Source organism: Macrobrachium nipponense, chromosome 21 (genome assembly GCF_015104395.2).
Source record: "Macrobrachium nipponense isolate FS-2020 chromosome 21, ASM1510439v2, whole genome shotgun sequence".
NCBI classification, from domain to species: domain Eukaryota; kingdom Metazoa; phylum Arthropoda; class Malacostraca; order Decapoda; family Palaemonidae; genus Macrobrachium; species Macrobrachium nipponense.
Window position 1 is genome coordinate 25,193,990 of NC_087212.1, and position 17,411 is coordinate 25,211,400.

The 17,411-nt window shown below is 48.6% G+C and overlaps 1 protein-coding gene across 1 annotated transcript in view; it reads right to left on the reverse strand.

The window, feature by feature from the left end:
• Positions 1-14,745, reverse strand: part of LOC135197854 (spatacsin-like) — a 443,463-nt gene extending 428,718 nt beyond the window's left edge. The window contains 1 exon segment of the mRNA XM_064225036.1: positions 14,513-14,745. Coding sequence (XP_064081106.1) covers positions 14,513-14,712 — 200 coding nt within the window. The 5' untranslated portion in view covers positions 14,713-14,745.
• Between the last annotated feature and the right edge of the window lie 2,666 nt (positions 14,746-17,411).

The following is a 17,411-nucleotide window of genomic DNA, read 5'->3' on the forward strand; positions in this document are numbered from 1 at the left end:
CACTTGGCTTGGGTTCTGCAGGGCAAGTGACACACCTTCGTTCTTCTGTAGAGGAAGGATCCACCACTTTAAGTGATTTTTTATCTCTTGTGGAATCGGGAAAGTGTCTGGAGAGTTGTCCCGTCTTCCAAACTCCACACCTCTTTCAGGAAAAACTGAAGAGGGCGAAGGTGAAAAGCCTCCACAGAGAGAAGAACTTTTCTAGCGAGGACAGAGTCCCTAAAAGGCTCAGATAATCCCTCGCTGAACTGCTCTCTCTCTCTAAGAAGCTCAAGATTCTTGACAAACCTCGAGTGATTCTCTCTCGTGAATCCCCAGATAGACCAAGTTCTGGCTGGGGATCAGTTGCGACTTCTCGAGGTTCACGAGTAATCCCAGAGATTCTACCATATTTCTTGTTATCAATAGGTCCTCCAAGCACTGATTCTCCGACTTGGCCCTGATCAGCCAGTCGTCTAAGTAGAGGGAGATGTTTATTCCCTCTAGGTGAAGCCATCTCGCTACATTCGCCATCAGGTTGGTGAAGACCTGTGGAGCTGTAGACAGGCCGAAACACAGAGCCCTGAACTGAAAAATCTTGCCTCCTATCATAAATTGAAGATATTTCTTTGACGAGTGGTGAATGGGAACGTGGAAATAAGCCTCTTGCAAGTCCGGAGAGACCATCCAATCTCCTGGACGAAGTGCTGACATTACTGAGGCGGACGTTTCCATACGGAACTTCTTTTTCTGAACAAAGCGGTTCTGAGCGCTTACGTCCAGTACTGGTCTCCACCCCCCCGATGCCTTTGGTACTAGAAATAGGCGATGTAAAATCCCGGGAGAGTGGATCCTGTACAAGTTCGATGGCCTCTTTTTCCCACATTTGCTCCACCATTTGAAGGAGAGTATTTCCCTACTTACAGGGTCTCTGTACCTCACTGACAGTTACCGAGGAGTAGAGGTTAGGGGAGGACTGTCCCTCGAAGGGGATTAGTATCCTTTCTTTAGGACTGAAACTGACCAAGGGTCGGCTCCCCTTTTTGCCCAGGCTCCTGCCAAAGTTCAGGAGTCTGGCGCCTACTGGCTGCTGCTTGGAGGATCATCAAGTCACTTTCCTTTCTTGAATGGCCTGAAGGAAGACCTTCCTCTCTTATCAGAGCTCCTCTTGTCTGGAAGGGGGACGAGCCATTGCACCTCCACGAAAGGGCTGCTGAGGAGGACGAGTCCTTTTTATTTCGTCGACACTACAGGACGACTCTTCTTAAGAAGTTTGAACAAGGGAGGGTCTTGTGTCGCCTTCTCAGTTAGCGAGCGAGATATATCTTTCACCAACTGAGAAGGAAACAGATGATCTGACAGAGGGGCGAACAATAACGCTGTCCTCTGGCTCGGAGAAACAGCTTTGGATAAAAGGGATCCATAAAATGATCTCTTTTTTAGAAGACCAGCACCAAATAGGGAAGCAACTTCTCCCGAACCGTCTTGTACCGCCTTGTCCATGCAAGACAGGACGCTATGGAGAATTTCTGGGTTTTTAAGAAATTCCAGGTCCTTAGACTTATTAGCCAGAACTCCGAGAGACCAATCCAGAAAATTGAACACTTCTAAAGTGATGAAAAGTCCCTTAAGAAAGTGGTTCAATTCTGAAATGCTCCATGTAGATCTGACCGAGACTAAAAAGAGTGTGTCTGGAGGGGTCATCCACTAAGATTAGCAAAGTCAGCGTTCTGCCGATGCAGGAAGAGAAAGACCCATAGTCTCTCCTGTCCCGTACCAAATACTTCTCTTTCCATGGAGTTTGGAAGGAGGCATGCAGAATACTGTTTTTCCCAACTCTTTCTTAGTGCCCATCCAAGAATCCAAAGATTGGAGGGCCTTTTTCATTGAAATCGCAGGTTTCATTTTCAGGAAGGCCGAGGATTTCACAGTAGTCGTACTAGAAAAGAGAGAACGAGGAGAAGGAGGAGCGGCTGGACTAAGAGAGTCTCCAAACTCTTGCAGTAACAAGGAGGGGGCTAAAAGTTCTTGTAGTTCGAGAGTCCCTCATTTGTAGGAAGCTCGTCATCAGACAACTCATCCAAACCCGATCCGAAGAAGGAGAAAGCTCTCGTTTGGAGGAAGAGTCTTTCCAAGACCTCCTACGATCTGAAGGAGAGGAGCTTCTGTTTGGAATAAAGATCATCGATTCCAGATACGAGTCTATTCGGATCTTGCCTCATGGAAGAACTCCGACTCCTGCCTCCTGGCTCTTGACTCCTGACTCCTGGCTCCTGCCTCCTGACTCCTGACTCCTGCCTCTTGACTCCTGGCTCCTGCCTCCTGCCTGGGTGACTCCTCACTCCTGGCTCTTGGCTCCTGCCTGCTGGGAGACTCCTCGCCCCTGGCTCTTGGCTCCTGCCTCCTGGGTGACTCTTCACTCCTGGCTGGTGCCAGACGCCTGATCGGCTCCTCGCAACTGATAAGTCTTGCGCTTGGATGACTCCTTACGTTTGGTTGACTCCTCGCTCTTGCTAGGAGCCTCACCTCTAGTAGGAGCATCGATCCTGGCGGCAGGTACCTCCACACGTCTGGAGGACCTTTTGATAGGAAGGGAAGTGTCTTTCCTTCGAGGAGGCTCCTTTGAAAGCACTCCTACCAAAGACGATATCTGTTCCTGCATGGAAACTAGAAACCTTTTAGTAACCTCCTCTTTATCCTCTTCGGGAGGAGGAGAAGGAGGAGGGGAGGAGTCCATGGGCTCCACCTCCTGACTCCTTCTAACTATGGGGTGACAATATGGGCTCTTTTTTGCCCTCTTAACCTCCGAAGGAGACTCCTCAGGGAAGTGTTCCGGGCTCGAGTCAATAGTCAGAGCCTTCCAACTCCTCTTCAGTGGTCGCGAGCGATCCGAATCCCTCCAATCACGTCTAGGAGACGAAGATCCCGACGATGAAAAACAATCACGCAGGACGCTTTTACAATAGCGATCCTGGCAGTCTGGGGTGTCACAGATTCTGCCGAAAGGACACCTGATCGGTGGGGATTCTCCACAACCGTCCTTACTTGGTTTTTGACATTCCTTCTCTCTGGGCATGTGAGCTTGGAAGAGGTCTAGACCTGGGAGCGTTGCGGAGCCGACCAGATGCCCCCTCCACTACACTGGGGACACTCACATCACTGTCCACTGTAACATCACTAGCCTTACCTTGCAGGGCAGCCATTTTGTTTTCCATGATCTTGAAGCTGCTTTTAGATCCGCAAGTTCTTTTGCCGAATCTACAGATCTGCAATAGGTGAAGAGGCTGAAAGAAGGAGAAGTAGCACTTCTTCCATTGGGGAAGATCCCAAACTAGGAACTAGTTCATTCGATCTAGAACTACCCAAACTTCTAGAAGAAGCTTTCCTCACTCTTTCTCTCTCTAACTTTTTCAAATAATTAGTTAGATTCTTCCATTCACTCTCACTCAAATTCTCACATTCCTTGCAAGTATTAGTGAAAGAACATTCATACTCCCTGCAACCCTTGCATACGGTGTGAGGGTCTACCGAAGCTTTCGGCAACCTCACCTTACCGCCTACATTCACACAAACGTCTCACAACCATTCCAGCGTCAGACATTTTTAAGAAAAATCCAAATCAAGTCCACAAAACAGTCCACAAAAGCGTATGCCAATCCAACAATCCAGATACGTCACCAAAAGTCGGTCAAGAAGATCAATTGCCGGTGAAAAAAGAAAATCCAATCGAGAGGAACCTACAACAATGTTGACGGTCCGGGCGACAGAAGAATTCTGATTAGAAAACGGGAATGGTTCCTAGTCCTGCCACCCAGGGCAGGGCGGTAGATCACCTGACCTACCGGTAGCGGGTGCCGCGAAATTTGAATTTCTGTCGGGGTCGACGGAGTCTATAGCTAAGTATATATCTGACAGGGAAGTTGAATGTATAAAAACAAAGGTTTTTGGTATTCATGGTTTCCTGGCCATCAGACTGGTCCACACCATTGAGTGCCTATGGCATGCAGCTCTTGTTTTCTTTCAAATGTTCAAGCAATGCACACTAAGTAGGGTAAACAATCACGGACGATCCACCATCATCACACTGGCCGGGTCTTATTCACTCGATATTTAATTAGTGAAACAAGAATACCATTACAACTCTAAGCATACCATTCAAAAGATTGAAGTTTCATCAACATAATGTGATATATGAAAGCCCCATACGAACTAAAATAAGCATGTGATGCTCTTCGTAAAATATGTTTTCAAGGCAGTTTTGAAATCCAATATGGTGGCGATCGTGTGGCTGGACGGGTCTAGTCACGGATGGACACCACCTTTCCCAGCCTTCCCAGCACTCATTTTAACAATGTTAGTGTATATATGTAACGTTTATTAATCTTACTCAAGATTGCAGTTGTAATCAGCACAATAAAACAACATTTTGTTGCCTATATTACTGAAAGTATGAAACTTGTTATTCCCGGGGTCATGGTTTGAACTGAATTCATTTTTACCTTGTAATCGGTGGTTTTATCCTTACTGCCACCACAACTGAAACTCCACAGTGCTTATTTGATTGTTATTATACAAATTTTGGTCTTAATTCACTCCACATTGCACTTGAACCACGTTGCTGTTCCTGGTTCCTAAGCGCTCACTCCACAAACACAGTTACGAGCAGCAGACAACGACGCTGCAAAGTTTTATTCCCTTAATTGTTTACTTTACTCATTATTTAGTTCAACTTTACTTTGTTATTTCAAAATGTTTATTAATTCATGTCTATTACCCCTTTTTTGCAACCAAATTACCCCCCAAAATTACAGATATTTCTAAAGTAGATACAATCCAATGTTTCTGACCTTGTACATCTGGCTGCCGAAAACCATAGCGGAACAGACGACGGATAAGTGGATTATAAAGTTTTTTTTTTTTGCTTGCTAGCACTTTTCATTGATTTAAGTCTATATTAGTATTTTGATTTTTTTTAGTAACTGTATGCCAGAAATAAATGTAACCTTTAATGTTTGCATGCTAAGAATGGCAAAATCATCGTTGCCACATTAGTGGAGCTTCACACATACGTTGATGCATTATTATAAACTGTTTCCATGAATTCTAGTTGTCATAGTAATGCAATAATGATAAAATTGCTTTAATATTTATGTATATATACTTTCAATACATAGGCTAATTTCACCAATTTCCACATTTTGTGTAAGTCTTATACCCAGTTTGGAGGTTGAACACATACCAATTGGCAACAGAGAGAGAAAGGAAGACAAAGGAAGGAAGAAGGACAGGGGTGGCATTGGAGGGGGGGGGGGGAGAGGGTAGGTGGAGCTTTTTACGCATGTTCGTATCCATTTCTGGATAATGGAGTTTTTGTCTCTTGGTACACGGACAAGTGTCCTTATTCTTTACGATTAGTGATTCACGATACCCTTATAAATTACGGCACTGAATGTAATGCACTATAGCAAAATCTTGTTCTGATATGAGTGTTTGCTACAGAAATATTGCCAAAAAACGTGCTTGCACTGTCTCTGAAACCCCATAGTTAGGATATGCTGCTTAGTTGTCAATCAACGTTTTTTTTGTAATCAAGTATTTTTTTTTTACCAAGCTAGCTATTGTATAAATTTGTATTTTTCTCAATCAAAACATATTCCCCTCAATGCTAACTTTCCTATTTTAACGACTTTCTGGTCATTGCAAATTCGGCCCCATTAATTTCTTATGGTGTGAAAACAGACAGTGCATGAATAACTGGTAAACTGTTCTGCAAGAAATTTGAGTATAGCAATTCATCTACAATAGGTATGAAAGTCAACACGTTGTGACGTCATAATACAGGACTTAAAAGGACGTTCTAATTCTGAAAAATATTTACTTAAATTTGAGTCAGAATCGAGTTACTTTTTCAATAACGAATATTTTCAAATTAATCATCATAAATATGTAAAATATTGATGCTTTACTATTTATTTAAATAATTATCTAGTGCACGCTTTGTCGTCTTCTTCTACCAAAACAGTTGTTTACTTAAAAACGTCGTGCCCAGTGACCGTGTTCCGATTATTGTGATGAAAGCGCCCAGCATCTATGGGTACATGTGGTGTGCGGATTTATCACAGGAAAATGACAATTTGTCCAAAATTGCATTTTTCCTAACTATACAAACCTGAGGTCCTTTTACAATAGGAAGGTACTAGCGGCAGCTGGATAGGTCGTAAGCTTTCGAACAAGGGGTTCGGTAGTTAACTGCTTGTCCGACAGGCGCGCGCGCGCGACTGGGTGGAGGTAAACAAATCACTTTTGCTTTGGCCCAAGCAAAACTGCAGAGTGGAGGGGTGGCATGAGGTGGGGGCGGGGCTATGTGTAAAAGGACCTCAGGTTTGTATGTAGTTTAGGAAAAAATGCAATTTTGGACAAATTGTCATTTGTTCCGACACGGCATACAAACCTTCGGTCCTTTTACAATAGGAAGACTCACTTCTTGGTGGGTGGAATCTGAGTCTTTTGTGAACAGACTGGTGTTCGCCCAACCTTGGAAGCCTCCCTGGTCGTAAGAGCGAGGGAGGGATCCAAGCCTCTGTCCGATTGATCGGGGTGTGCACCGCAGGATCAATGGTCAGACCTCTGGACCGAGTACTAAGAGAGAGGCATGCGTATCTCTTCGTACCAGCAATGCAAGAACTTGTTCCTGTACAGGAGCAAATATAAAGTCATGGGTTTGACTCTTGTAGGCATCCACTTCCCCCCTGTAGAAGGAAGTGGTGGATATTCTGCTCCTATCCCTAGTGAAAGGGATAGGATGGGGCTCTGTCATATAGCTCACCTGCATCTCGTCCTCATCCAGCGTAGTGACGACCATGGCCCTCTGCCCACAGGTAGAGGGAAGGAAAAGATGGGAAAGAGGAGAGCCAGTCACTCACGTCACTCACACATCCATCCACACAGTCACACCAGGACTCGATGCTGTTCAGCCTGCAGGGTCTGGGTTAGCTACACAACTTGTTGAGCAGCACCACGGGTCCCAAGGAAACGTATCCAAGGACCTGTGGGCAATATCCCGAAGGTAGAAGGACGTAAAGGTAGTCTGGTTAGACCAGATACCCCTGCCTTCAGGACCTGCGCCACGGAGAAGTTCTTGCGAAACGCCAACGAGGGGCCAATACTTCTGACTTCGTGAGCTCTCGGACGGACGTACGGATGTCGTCATTACCCATCAGCCTTCATACGCCCTCCTGATGACCTCACGCAGCCAGAATGAAAGAGTGTTCTTGGATACTTCTTTCTGGTGACCCCGGTGCTAACGAAGAGGCGTCGACACTCAGGCCTGAGGTGTCGAGTTCTCTTCAGATAGCGCCGTAGCGCCCTCACAGGACAAAGCAGCATCTCATCCGCATCATTATCGGTGAAGTCCAATAGGGAGGGAATCGTGAATGACTCGAACCTGTCATCAGGGAACCTGACGGTTTCTGAGTCTTCGCAACGAAGTTCGGGACGAAATCCGGTGGCGTCACTGGGATCCCCCACATCCCCACTGGGAGGTGGTTCGTAACATCATAGGAAAGACCATGAAGTTCCCCTACTCTCTTCGCCGATGCCAGGGCCAGCAAGAAGAGGGTCTTGAGGGTCAGATCCCTGTCTGACGATCTCGGAGTGGCTCGAACGGTGTTCGAGGTCAGACTCCTAAGGACGAGAGTCACGTCCCACGCAGGGGCCTGAGTTCCTGGGTGGGCAAGACCTTTCGAAGCTCCTCATAAGCAAGGAGATCTCGAACGAGTTCGAGATGTCCAACCCCCTCAGTTTCAGGACGAGCGCCAAGGCGGCTCTGTATCCTTTAACTGTGGGGACTGAGAGGAGCTTCTCTCGGCGAAGAAAAACGAGGAAATCCGCTACCTGCTGAAGAGTGGCTCTGAGGAGGAGATAGACCCCGTCTACGACACCACCCAGAAGGACGGCCCACTTCCCCTGGTACACAGCTGCAGAGGACTGACGGACGTTTCCAGCCATCTCTGTTGCTGCGCTACGAGAAAAGCCTCTCGTTCGCAAGAGATGGTGGATAACAGCCAGGCCGTGAAGAACGTAGGGACTGGACTGCTCGTGGTACCGCTCGACGTGTGGCTGGGCGAGAAGGTTGTGCCAAGGGGAATCTCTCTCGGTTCTCCTGCGAGAAGAGCCAGCAGGTCCGGATACCAAATGGCCTGTGGCCATTTGGGAGCCACCAGGATCATCCTGAGATTCGGGGTGACCAGCGCTCGACTGATCACCTTGCGAATCAGGCTGAACGGGGGAAAGGCATAGGCGAAGAGGTTGTCCCACGGGTGTTGAAGAGCGTCCTCTGCAGCTGCCCATGGGTCCGGCACGGCCGAGAAGAACACCTGGAGCTTCCTGTTGTGCCGGGTGGCGAACAGATCCACGACTGGTCGCCCCCCACAGGTCGAAGAGCCTTTCCGCCACGTCCTGGTGTAGAGACCATTCGGTCCCTATCCACCTGATCCCACGACGGCTGAGCGTGTCTGCTACTACATTCCTCTTCCTGGAATGTAGCGTGCCGACAGCTCTATTGAGTGTGCCTGAGCCCACTCGTGCACCTGCCGAGTCAACTGGTACAACGGGAGAGACACTAGGCCCCCCTGTTTGTTGACGTAAGCCACCACCGTGGTGTTGTCGCACATCAACACCACTGAGTGTCCCATCAAGCGGTCCTGAAACTCTTGGAGAGCGAGGAACGCTGCCTTGAGTTCCAGAACATTGATGTGAAGGTGCTTGTCGTTTTCGTCCCACACTCCTGAAGTCAGCAACTCCTCCAGGTGTGCGCCCCATCCCTCGGTCGATGCGTCTGAGAACAGCTGCATGTCCGGGGGGGGAGTGCGCAGTGGCACTCCTCTTAAGAGGTTCCTGTCGTCGAGCCACCAGGCTAGGTCCTGCTCACCTCCTGTGTCAGTGACACTGGAAAGCTTGGGGGATCCGTTCGCCTGTGACCAACTCTCCTTTAGTCTCCACTGAAGAGACCGCAGGTGAAAGACGCCCGTGAGGGGACTAACTTCTCGAGTGACGACAGGTGTCCGATCACGACTTGCCATCGCTGAGCTACCTGTTCCTGCCGAGACAGGAACTGGTTGGCTGCCTCCCTGAATCTGCTGATCCGCGAGTCTGCGGGGAAGACTCGCCCTGCTACCGTGTCGATCAGCATACCCAGGTACTTCATCCATCTGCTTGGGCTCGAGATCGGACTTTTCGAAGTTCACAACGATCCCCAGATCGCGACAGAACTCGAGCAGTCGATCCCTGTCCTGTAGCAACTGCGAGCGGGAGCTCGCCAGGACTAACCAAATCGTCGAGATACCTCATCAGACGTATCCCGTGCGAATGGGCCCAAGCAGACACCAGAGTGAACATCGCGTGAACACCTGTGGGGCGGTTGAGAGACCGAAGCACAGTGCCCTGAACTGGTAACACCGTCCCGTCGAGGGATGAAAGCGGAGGTACTTTCTGGAGGACTGATGAATGGGTATTTGGAAATACGCATCCTTCAAGTCCACTGAAAGCATGAAATCGTTCTCCCTGATGAGTCGAGCACTGAGCGTGCCGTCTCCATCGTGAACCGGGTCTGGCGAACAAACCGGTTTCAGGGTAGAGAGATCTATCACGGGTGGGCGCCAGCCTCCCGTAGACTTTTCCACCAGGAAGAGTCGACTGTAAAAGCCCGGTGACTGAATCCGTGACGATCTCTACAGCTCTCTTGCTCAGCATGGTCCTTGATCTCCTGTCTGAGTGCTACGTCCTTCGATGACCCTGGAACGTACGACTGCTGTTGGACCGGGTTGGAGGTGAGGGTGGCCGGAGATTCGAAGGGTAATAGATATCCCTCCCGAAGGACATCTACAATCCAGGTCTCGGCGCCGTAGCGCTGCCAAGTTGCCCAATGGCTGGCCAGGCACCCCCCACTTCCGGCAGCAGGTGAGGGGACGCCGTCCCTAGCGTTTCCCCCCTTTCTTCGACTTCTTCCCAGAGCCTCCAGTCCACGGGATGAGGAGGGCTGGGAGGAGGGCTGGTTACGGGCCCCCTTCACCTTGCTTAGAAGTCGAAGAAGACAGAGTCATTTCCTCGGGGCTTCGACGCAGCAACCGTCTTAGCAGCCGAGGAAGCGCTAGCCGAGCTCTTAGACTTGGCCGCAGTCCGAGGCTGCCCAGAAGCCTTCGAGACTGCCTGGTGAACCAGACGGTCACTGTCATCAGTGCGCCGTCTGTCCACCGCAGCGTCCACCATCTCTCCTGGGAAGAGAGACGTGGAACTCCGTAGAGGTCCGTTTCGAAGCCCCAACGCCGCCTCACGCCCGGCCGCCCTGGAAACCCGAGTAAGGACAGCGTCCCTTCGTCGGAGAACCATGTTGGCCCACAGGTTCACCGTCTGGTGGGCAAGGAAGGAGATGGCTCTTCCCCCAATACTGGCAAAAGGTCTCCTGGAAGGCCGAGTCCTCTTCGGGAGAAATCCCCCCGAGTTGGCTGCGACCTTAGATACTGTGAGGGACCACAGATCTAGCCAGGAGACGGCCTGGAAAGCTGCCATGGCGGTAGATTCCAGGCCTAGTGCCTCTTGCTGCGAGAACCACAGGTTCTCGGACAGGCGCTGTTGCAGAGACACACCCGGAGTCAGCCTAGCTAACTCCGGGTTGACCTGTTTGGGCGGCATCGGGTCTTCAGATGGCACGTAAAACCGCCGCTGTCGTAGCAGAGGAGGTGGAAGCAGCTTGTTCGACCTGCCAGACTTGAGCGAACCGTCTTGCCCGGAGACAAGCGATTCAACCTGGTCCAGCACTGAGTCCGCAAGCTGTGAACGCGGCAAACCCACCGTCGGTCTGGGTTCCCTCTTCGGGCCCCAGAACGACTCGAGCCGGGACGTGGGCTCGGATGGTGGGGGGGAGCGGCGATCCTTCCCCGAGGTCGTTGTGCTGAGAATCAGCGCAATAACCTCGGCAAAGTTCCTCTGGATCTCGGGCGTGATAGCATCCTGTGGAGTCGGACCGTCCAGTCCCTCAAACAGGAGCATCTCCCGAGACCCTCCTCCCTCAAGGAGAGGAGCAGCGACAGCCCCCTCTCGGTCTCCTCCAACCACCTGTGCGTACGACCTGGCTGGTCCGAGAACCGAGCCTGGTACGTACGACGACGTGGCTGGGATCCTGAGGGGCGCACCCCTCACGATCACTCCCTCAATACCTCGCCCCTCAGGTGTAACCCGAGGAGGTTGAAGGTATGGGAGAGGCAGACCTGACGCTCCCTCCTCGCTCGCTGGCAGAACCAGTGGGCTTGGAGGACTGCAGGCGATCGCCAACCCGCGGTGGTGATCGAGCTGCAGACCTAGTCGAGCCGTCTCGCTGTGGAGAACGGCTGGACCGAGAACAGCGGCCCCGGTCTCGTGTGTCAGAGGAGCTGGTGCTGGTCGCCGTACCCGATCGCTCTCTGCGAGAGCGACGGTCAGGCGACCGGGCGAGCTCCACTGTCACTGTGAGATCGGTGCGTATCCTCACGGTGCGTCAGTTCGCTGGTACCAGCCGTGGCTGGTGCCGGCAGAACGGGGGGACCTCTTCCCAGCCTCAGCCCCGTTGGGACCGGTCCATTGGGGGGGAACCCGGGTCCAACGTACCGGGGGCCCCCGGGTTAGCCAGCCGCTCGCCGTGAGAGCGAGAGCTGGTCTGGTGAGAGTCGCGTGAGCGGCTGTCACCAGTCTTCCGCTCCGTGCCGTGAACCTGACGCTGACGCGACTCAGAGGTCTGGTTCCTGGCTGCACGGTCGCTGGTAGGCGACCGTACACTCGGTACCTCTCGCGAACGAGCGGCCGAGCCGGATCCTGCTGCTGTGGCCGAACCACTAACAGCAGGTGAGGAAGTGCCGGTGTTAGCCGGCACCCCTCTGGTCCCCGTAGTCTTCTTCCTTGCGGGAGAAGAGACGGGTCCTGTTCCCGAAGGAGCAGGGCGACCAGCGGAAGAACCCCCCGTCTCACCAGAGCGAGACGGGCCCTTAGAAGCTCCCGAAGGAGACTTCTTAGGGGGGGGGGAGGCGACCATTCTCTTCTTAGGCGGGGGAGCCTTAGAAGAAGAAGGGGAAGAGGCGGCAGACGACGGACGACGACGAAAGAAGACGATGAAGACGACGACGACACCTTCCTCCTCTTCTTCTTCTTCTTCGTCAACCTCCTCAGGACCGACGTCAGATCTGTCATCCAGGACGGAGCCGGGGCTGCTGTTGCCGAAGCAACAGGCCCGGACGTACCTGTCCGAACAGACCAGCATCGGGAGCAGCGGCGCCAGAACAGGAACAACATCAGCAGGTGCGAGCATCACAGGAACGGCAGTCGAGACGGCAGGAGCAGGAACAGGAACAGCAGCGGTGGTCACGGCAGGTACGCAGACTGTGTGGGCGGTACAGATGGTCGAACCAGCGGCACAGACGTCATCGGTACCGGTGGGAGGTCCAGGGGCGAGCTCTTCGGGCACATGAAGTCCGGTCGCGGCAGCACGGCAAACCCAGGTGGCGGCATCACACTCCCCCGAGTTACGGCGACTGGCCCCTGCACCGATGTTGTGGGTGTTACAGAGACCGCGTGCTGGGTGTACACAGGTTGAGGAGGGACGCGTAGCCGGGTGTTGTCAGGGTCGTGGGTGGGTTGGTGTGGACCAGTTTGCCATGAGTAACCGCCACGGAGCCAGCGAGATGATAGAGCAGCCCCTGGACACTCGGCACGCCCTGCAGCCCCACAACGATGCCCACACCAAAAACCCTGTCCGAGGTCATCCTTCACGGCAACCGCACTGAGGAGGCAAAAGTCGGGTGATTAGAAGGATCCTCTACCCGCTCGCGCGAAGACGAGCGGATAGAGGACCCAGAATACAACTCTACGTCAGGGTATCTAGCGCCCTCCTCCACACTCGACACGTCAGGAGAGGAGAAGGACCTAGACACCCCCCCCGAAGGGGAAGGCGCGAGACGTGGAAGTTGAGCGGGCGGCAGGAAAGAAGACGAAGTGTCCGTCACCAAAGGAGTCGCGGGAGAGCTTTCCGACGACTCCTTTGCAGGCCTTCGCTTCTTCCTGCCCTCATACAAAGTCCCACTGCGCCTCCGCGACCAGTCATTACATACATCACAGGGCTCGGCCCGGGTGCATTCGCGCCCCCGACACCGAGCACACAAAATATGAGGGTCAATCTCCGGGAATGATCTGAACTTCCCGCATTTGCGCCCTTCGATACCCGGGCAAAGTCTCCTTGGGGTAGCGAGGCGAGGAGATTCCATCATTATTCACTTGAAAGCCGTAATTAATATGTAAAGAGAGAATAATTGTACTTACAATACTCTTTCATACACAATTACAACCAAACTTAGAAAGCAAACGACGAGCAGCGGGCAGAGAGCGAACACACACGTCCATCCACTGTGAGGCCGAAAGCAAAAGTGATTTGTTTACCTCCCAGTCGCGCGCGCGCCTGTCGGACAAGCAGTTAACTACCGAACCCCTTGTTCGAAAGCTTACGACCTATCCAGCTGCCGCTAGTACCTTCCTATTGTAAAAGGACCGAAGGTTTGTATGCCGTGTCGGAACAATGGGAAGTTTGTTGACACAAGCGACTCCACAAATATCGAGATGGTGTCAATCTTCTAATATATTTAAGCTTAAGTAAAAATTTCGAAAGCGTTTTGGTGAGATTTGCACTGCGTTGGCCACCCTTTTCACTACCCTCTGTTTAATGCTTTAAATTTGGCCTTAATTTCTAACTTTGGAGAAAATACTTAAGCTACTTTGAAAGGAGAGTAGAGGCCTTTAGCTCCGTCTCTCACTAACAACAAGTCGCGACTGATGCCCATCTCTGGTGTCAGGACGTGTTATAGGGTAAAAAACCGCATGGTACAGGGGTGGACCATGTACGATCAATGTGTACAACCCCAAAAAAAGTACATTATAACACATCCTGACATCGGAGATGGGCATCAGACGCGACTTGTTGTTGGTGAGAAACGGAGCTAAAGACCTCTACTCCGGTGTCAGGACGCGTTATAATGTACTTTTCTTGGGGTTGTACACATTGATCGTACATGGTTTACCCCTGTACCATGCGGTTTTTTACCCTAAGTACTTTTTCGGGGGTGTCCAGCCGTGACCGTCGGTGAGTTGAGCCAGTCCATGCGGTTGTTTACCCTATGTATGGAGTACAACAATGAGTGTACAATAAGTACCAACCACCTTCGGCCAAACGAGGTGACCCATACGTCTATAATGACCCCCATAAATAGCCTAAATAAAATCCCAAATAGTAGCTACCTACCTATGTCTCTCTACCAAGATGTTTTCCCGAAAAAAGTTGTCGCAACTGACGCTGTGGAAAATACCTAGCTACGGAATACCAAATTTGACTGTGGTAAAATTCTGTATAGCCTACAAAATATTTCAAGATATCTACAGCACCCACAAATTAACCCCAAAGACAATAAGCATGGAAAGGTAAAGAAGAAAAGAAAAACTACTACTTTCGATTTCCACTCACTCGGATACATCCTCAACAACCTTTGATGAGACTTTCTTGTTCAGCCATGTCGTTAGGATTAATTTCCCATCGGTAAATAATGTAAGAACTCCTTTGTTGTTGGATTCTACATCTGCCTTCGAAATTTCTTCGATATGACGTGGGAAATCGGAGAATTTCTTTAAAATCACCAGTTTGTTTACATTCCGATGGGAGGACATGGTCTCAACTCTTAAGAGTTGAGTCAGAAGTCTACTACTACCTGTTCGAATGTTTCATAGTGCCAATAAAGGGTCAACGAATCTTTGAGACTCGAGTAATAAACATTGGCTTTAACAGATCTTATATACATTTCCCCATGAACAATAGAATAAAAATCTAAATAATAACTTTCAGTCACTGCATATATTATAATATTATAATAACACAAAAACTTGTGGGTTATAATCATACCTTACACACACCACACCCTGTTTCATACATTGTCTTTTGAGCTGCGTCAAATACATGATCCGAAGCTTTGAGCTTTCAGACCGCAAAACATGTGATCAGCTGGGTGAGATGCCAGTTAATGTTTTTTCAGTCATTTAGAGAGTTTGCAAATGACGTCAAATTGGTATACCGTACGTCATTTCGGCGACAGGACTGATTAGTTTGGCATCAAATAAATTTAATGACTACGAAATCAAAATGTGTTATTGATCCGATACCAATATATGAATTGGAAGAGCGGAAACTTTGTCATAGCTTTGAAAGTTATGAATACAAGCATTTCTCAGAACCATGTCTTAAATGTGAGAAAGTGGCTATTGTCAAACCAGTTGTAAAAGGGACGCTCGACAATAAAAAAAAAATAACTTGTTCGAATGTATCATTCATGTTCAAAATGCTGGAAAGGGTACATGCTTTACCAGGTAGTCAATCGCCTTATACACAACCACTTTCTATAGGAACTGTGCTTGTTGTAAATGATCTACTGGAAATAATGGATGAGGGCAAATGCAGTATCCTGGTCTACTTTATTTTCGTGTGGCTTTTGATAAAGTTGCGCATGAACTACTTCCCTGTAACTTACGATCCATTTGAATTGTTGATCAAGACTTTAATTACTGGAAGGCTATTTGCATGACAGAAAATACCGTGTACAGATTGAAAGCTCTCATTCATCTTCTGACGAATTAAGGAATACGCCATGAAAGGGCGTTATGGAGAGTCCATACTGCAGTAAAACATATCTTGATTATTATTATTAATAGGCCTTAGTTTTTCCAGGCCTCTGAACACACTCACCTAACTTATTGTATACGCATCACAAATAGGTTGCAAACAGGGCTATGACAGGAAGGTTGGAGACAACGTTTTAGACTTTTTATTGATATATCTCGAACAGCGTCCATACATATATCTTACCTTTTCGCATACAAGTCATAAATTTTGCAAATACATATTGACGTTAATGTATATGCCACACCCTCGTGTAGTGTGAAAACATTCACGCCCGAAAGGAGCATCAAATCAAAGAAAGTAAAATAGCAGCTCTTGAAACTTATTATTTGCTTACAATTAATATCACAAAGTTAGCCACCCCCAGCCCACCAACAAAGCAAAGAAATACATATAGGTCTCAACTCGCATAATAGAAAGTTATGTAATGCGGAAATACGAGAAAGTAGGTAAACTTATAAAGGCCTTCATAATTCTAATCATAATTAAGAGTTATATGACAGCAGCGACGATAACTGTAATCCTATTAACTACAGTATTGGAGTTTTTCTACTCTTCTATCCTGATTTGCCTTTCTTGCATCCTCAAGTGTCATTTCCATAAGCCTCCTCAAACTTATAATGACCCCTGACCCATATAGCTCCACCTGTAACATTGCAGATTATTGTTTATGTTTAAATGCTTTTTCAAATATCCAGTGCGTGACATCTGCTCGCCTTTCCATTTTTTTGTTGGTTCAAAAAACCTATTATCCTAACCGTTCCATCTACAAGCATAATAGTAAGTTTAGAGGACTCCACAACTGTAAACTTCGATTTCTCTTCTCTCTCACTGATATATATATATATATATATATATATATATATATATAGTATATATATATATATATATATATATATATATATATATATATATATATATATATTATTATATATATATATATTATATATACATACAATATAAATATACCTGGCCAATCCTGCGCTGCCCGGGATACTCTAAATGATAACTGATAAACTCACTCACTCTCTCTCTCTCTCTCTCTCTCTCTCTCTCTCTCTCTCTCTCTCTCTCAACCCTCCCTGTCTTTTTTACTCTTTCTTCTCCCTAACACCCGCCTCTACTCAATCTCGCTCACTTCCTCTCCCTCTCATTCTCGCTGTCACCCTCTTCTCAACAGCCACCTCCATTTGGTTCCATTGATGTTTTACCCCACAGTATTCTTTTCAAAATAATAAGTCATATTATACTGAAATTTGGTATGATAAATTCGTAAAGTTACTAAGACTACGGGCATAACCAGCCCCGTTTCTGGTAATCCCTTTCACCCCAACCCCATCCCCTTTGGTGCTCTTTGGAGCTAGTGATCTTACCCCCACAGTGCTGATTTCTAGATGCGGGGGAGAGGGGAGTCTATGGTAAAAATCTCATTAAAATCGGTCGAAAAATGTGGATTTGTAAAAATGAGGTATAAAAAAAGAGGGATTATGACCCCCTTAGAAACGGCCCTCTAATTTCGGATTTAGACTAAAACATTCCTGGGGGGATGGGAATAAAATAATATAATGAACTAATGCTAAGAAAACACATATAAACGTTCGAAATAAAAGAAGTACCAGCAAGTGAGATAAGAATCTCGCAATAATGCCGTAAATTTAAAAAAATAAATGGAATAACACAATCTGGCAAGTTCCAA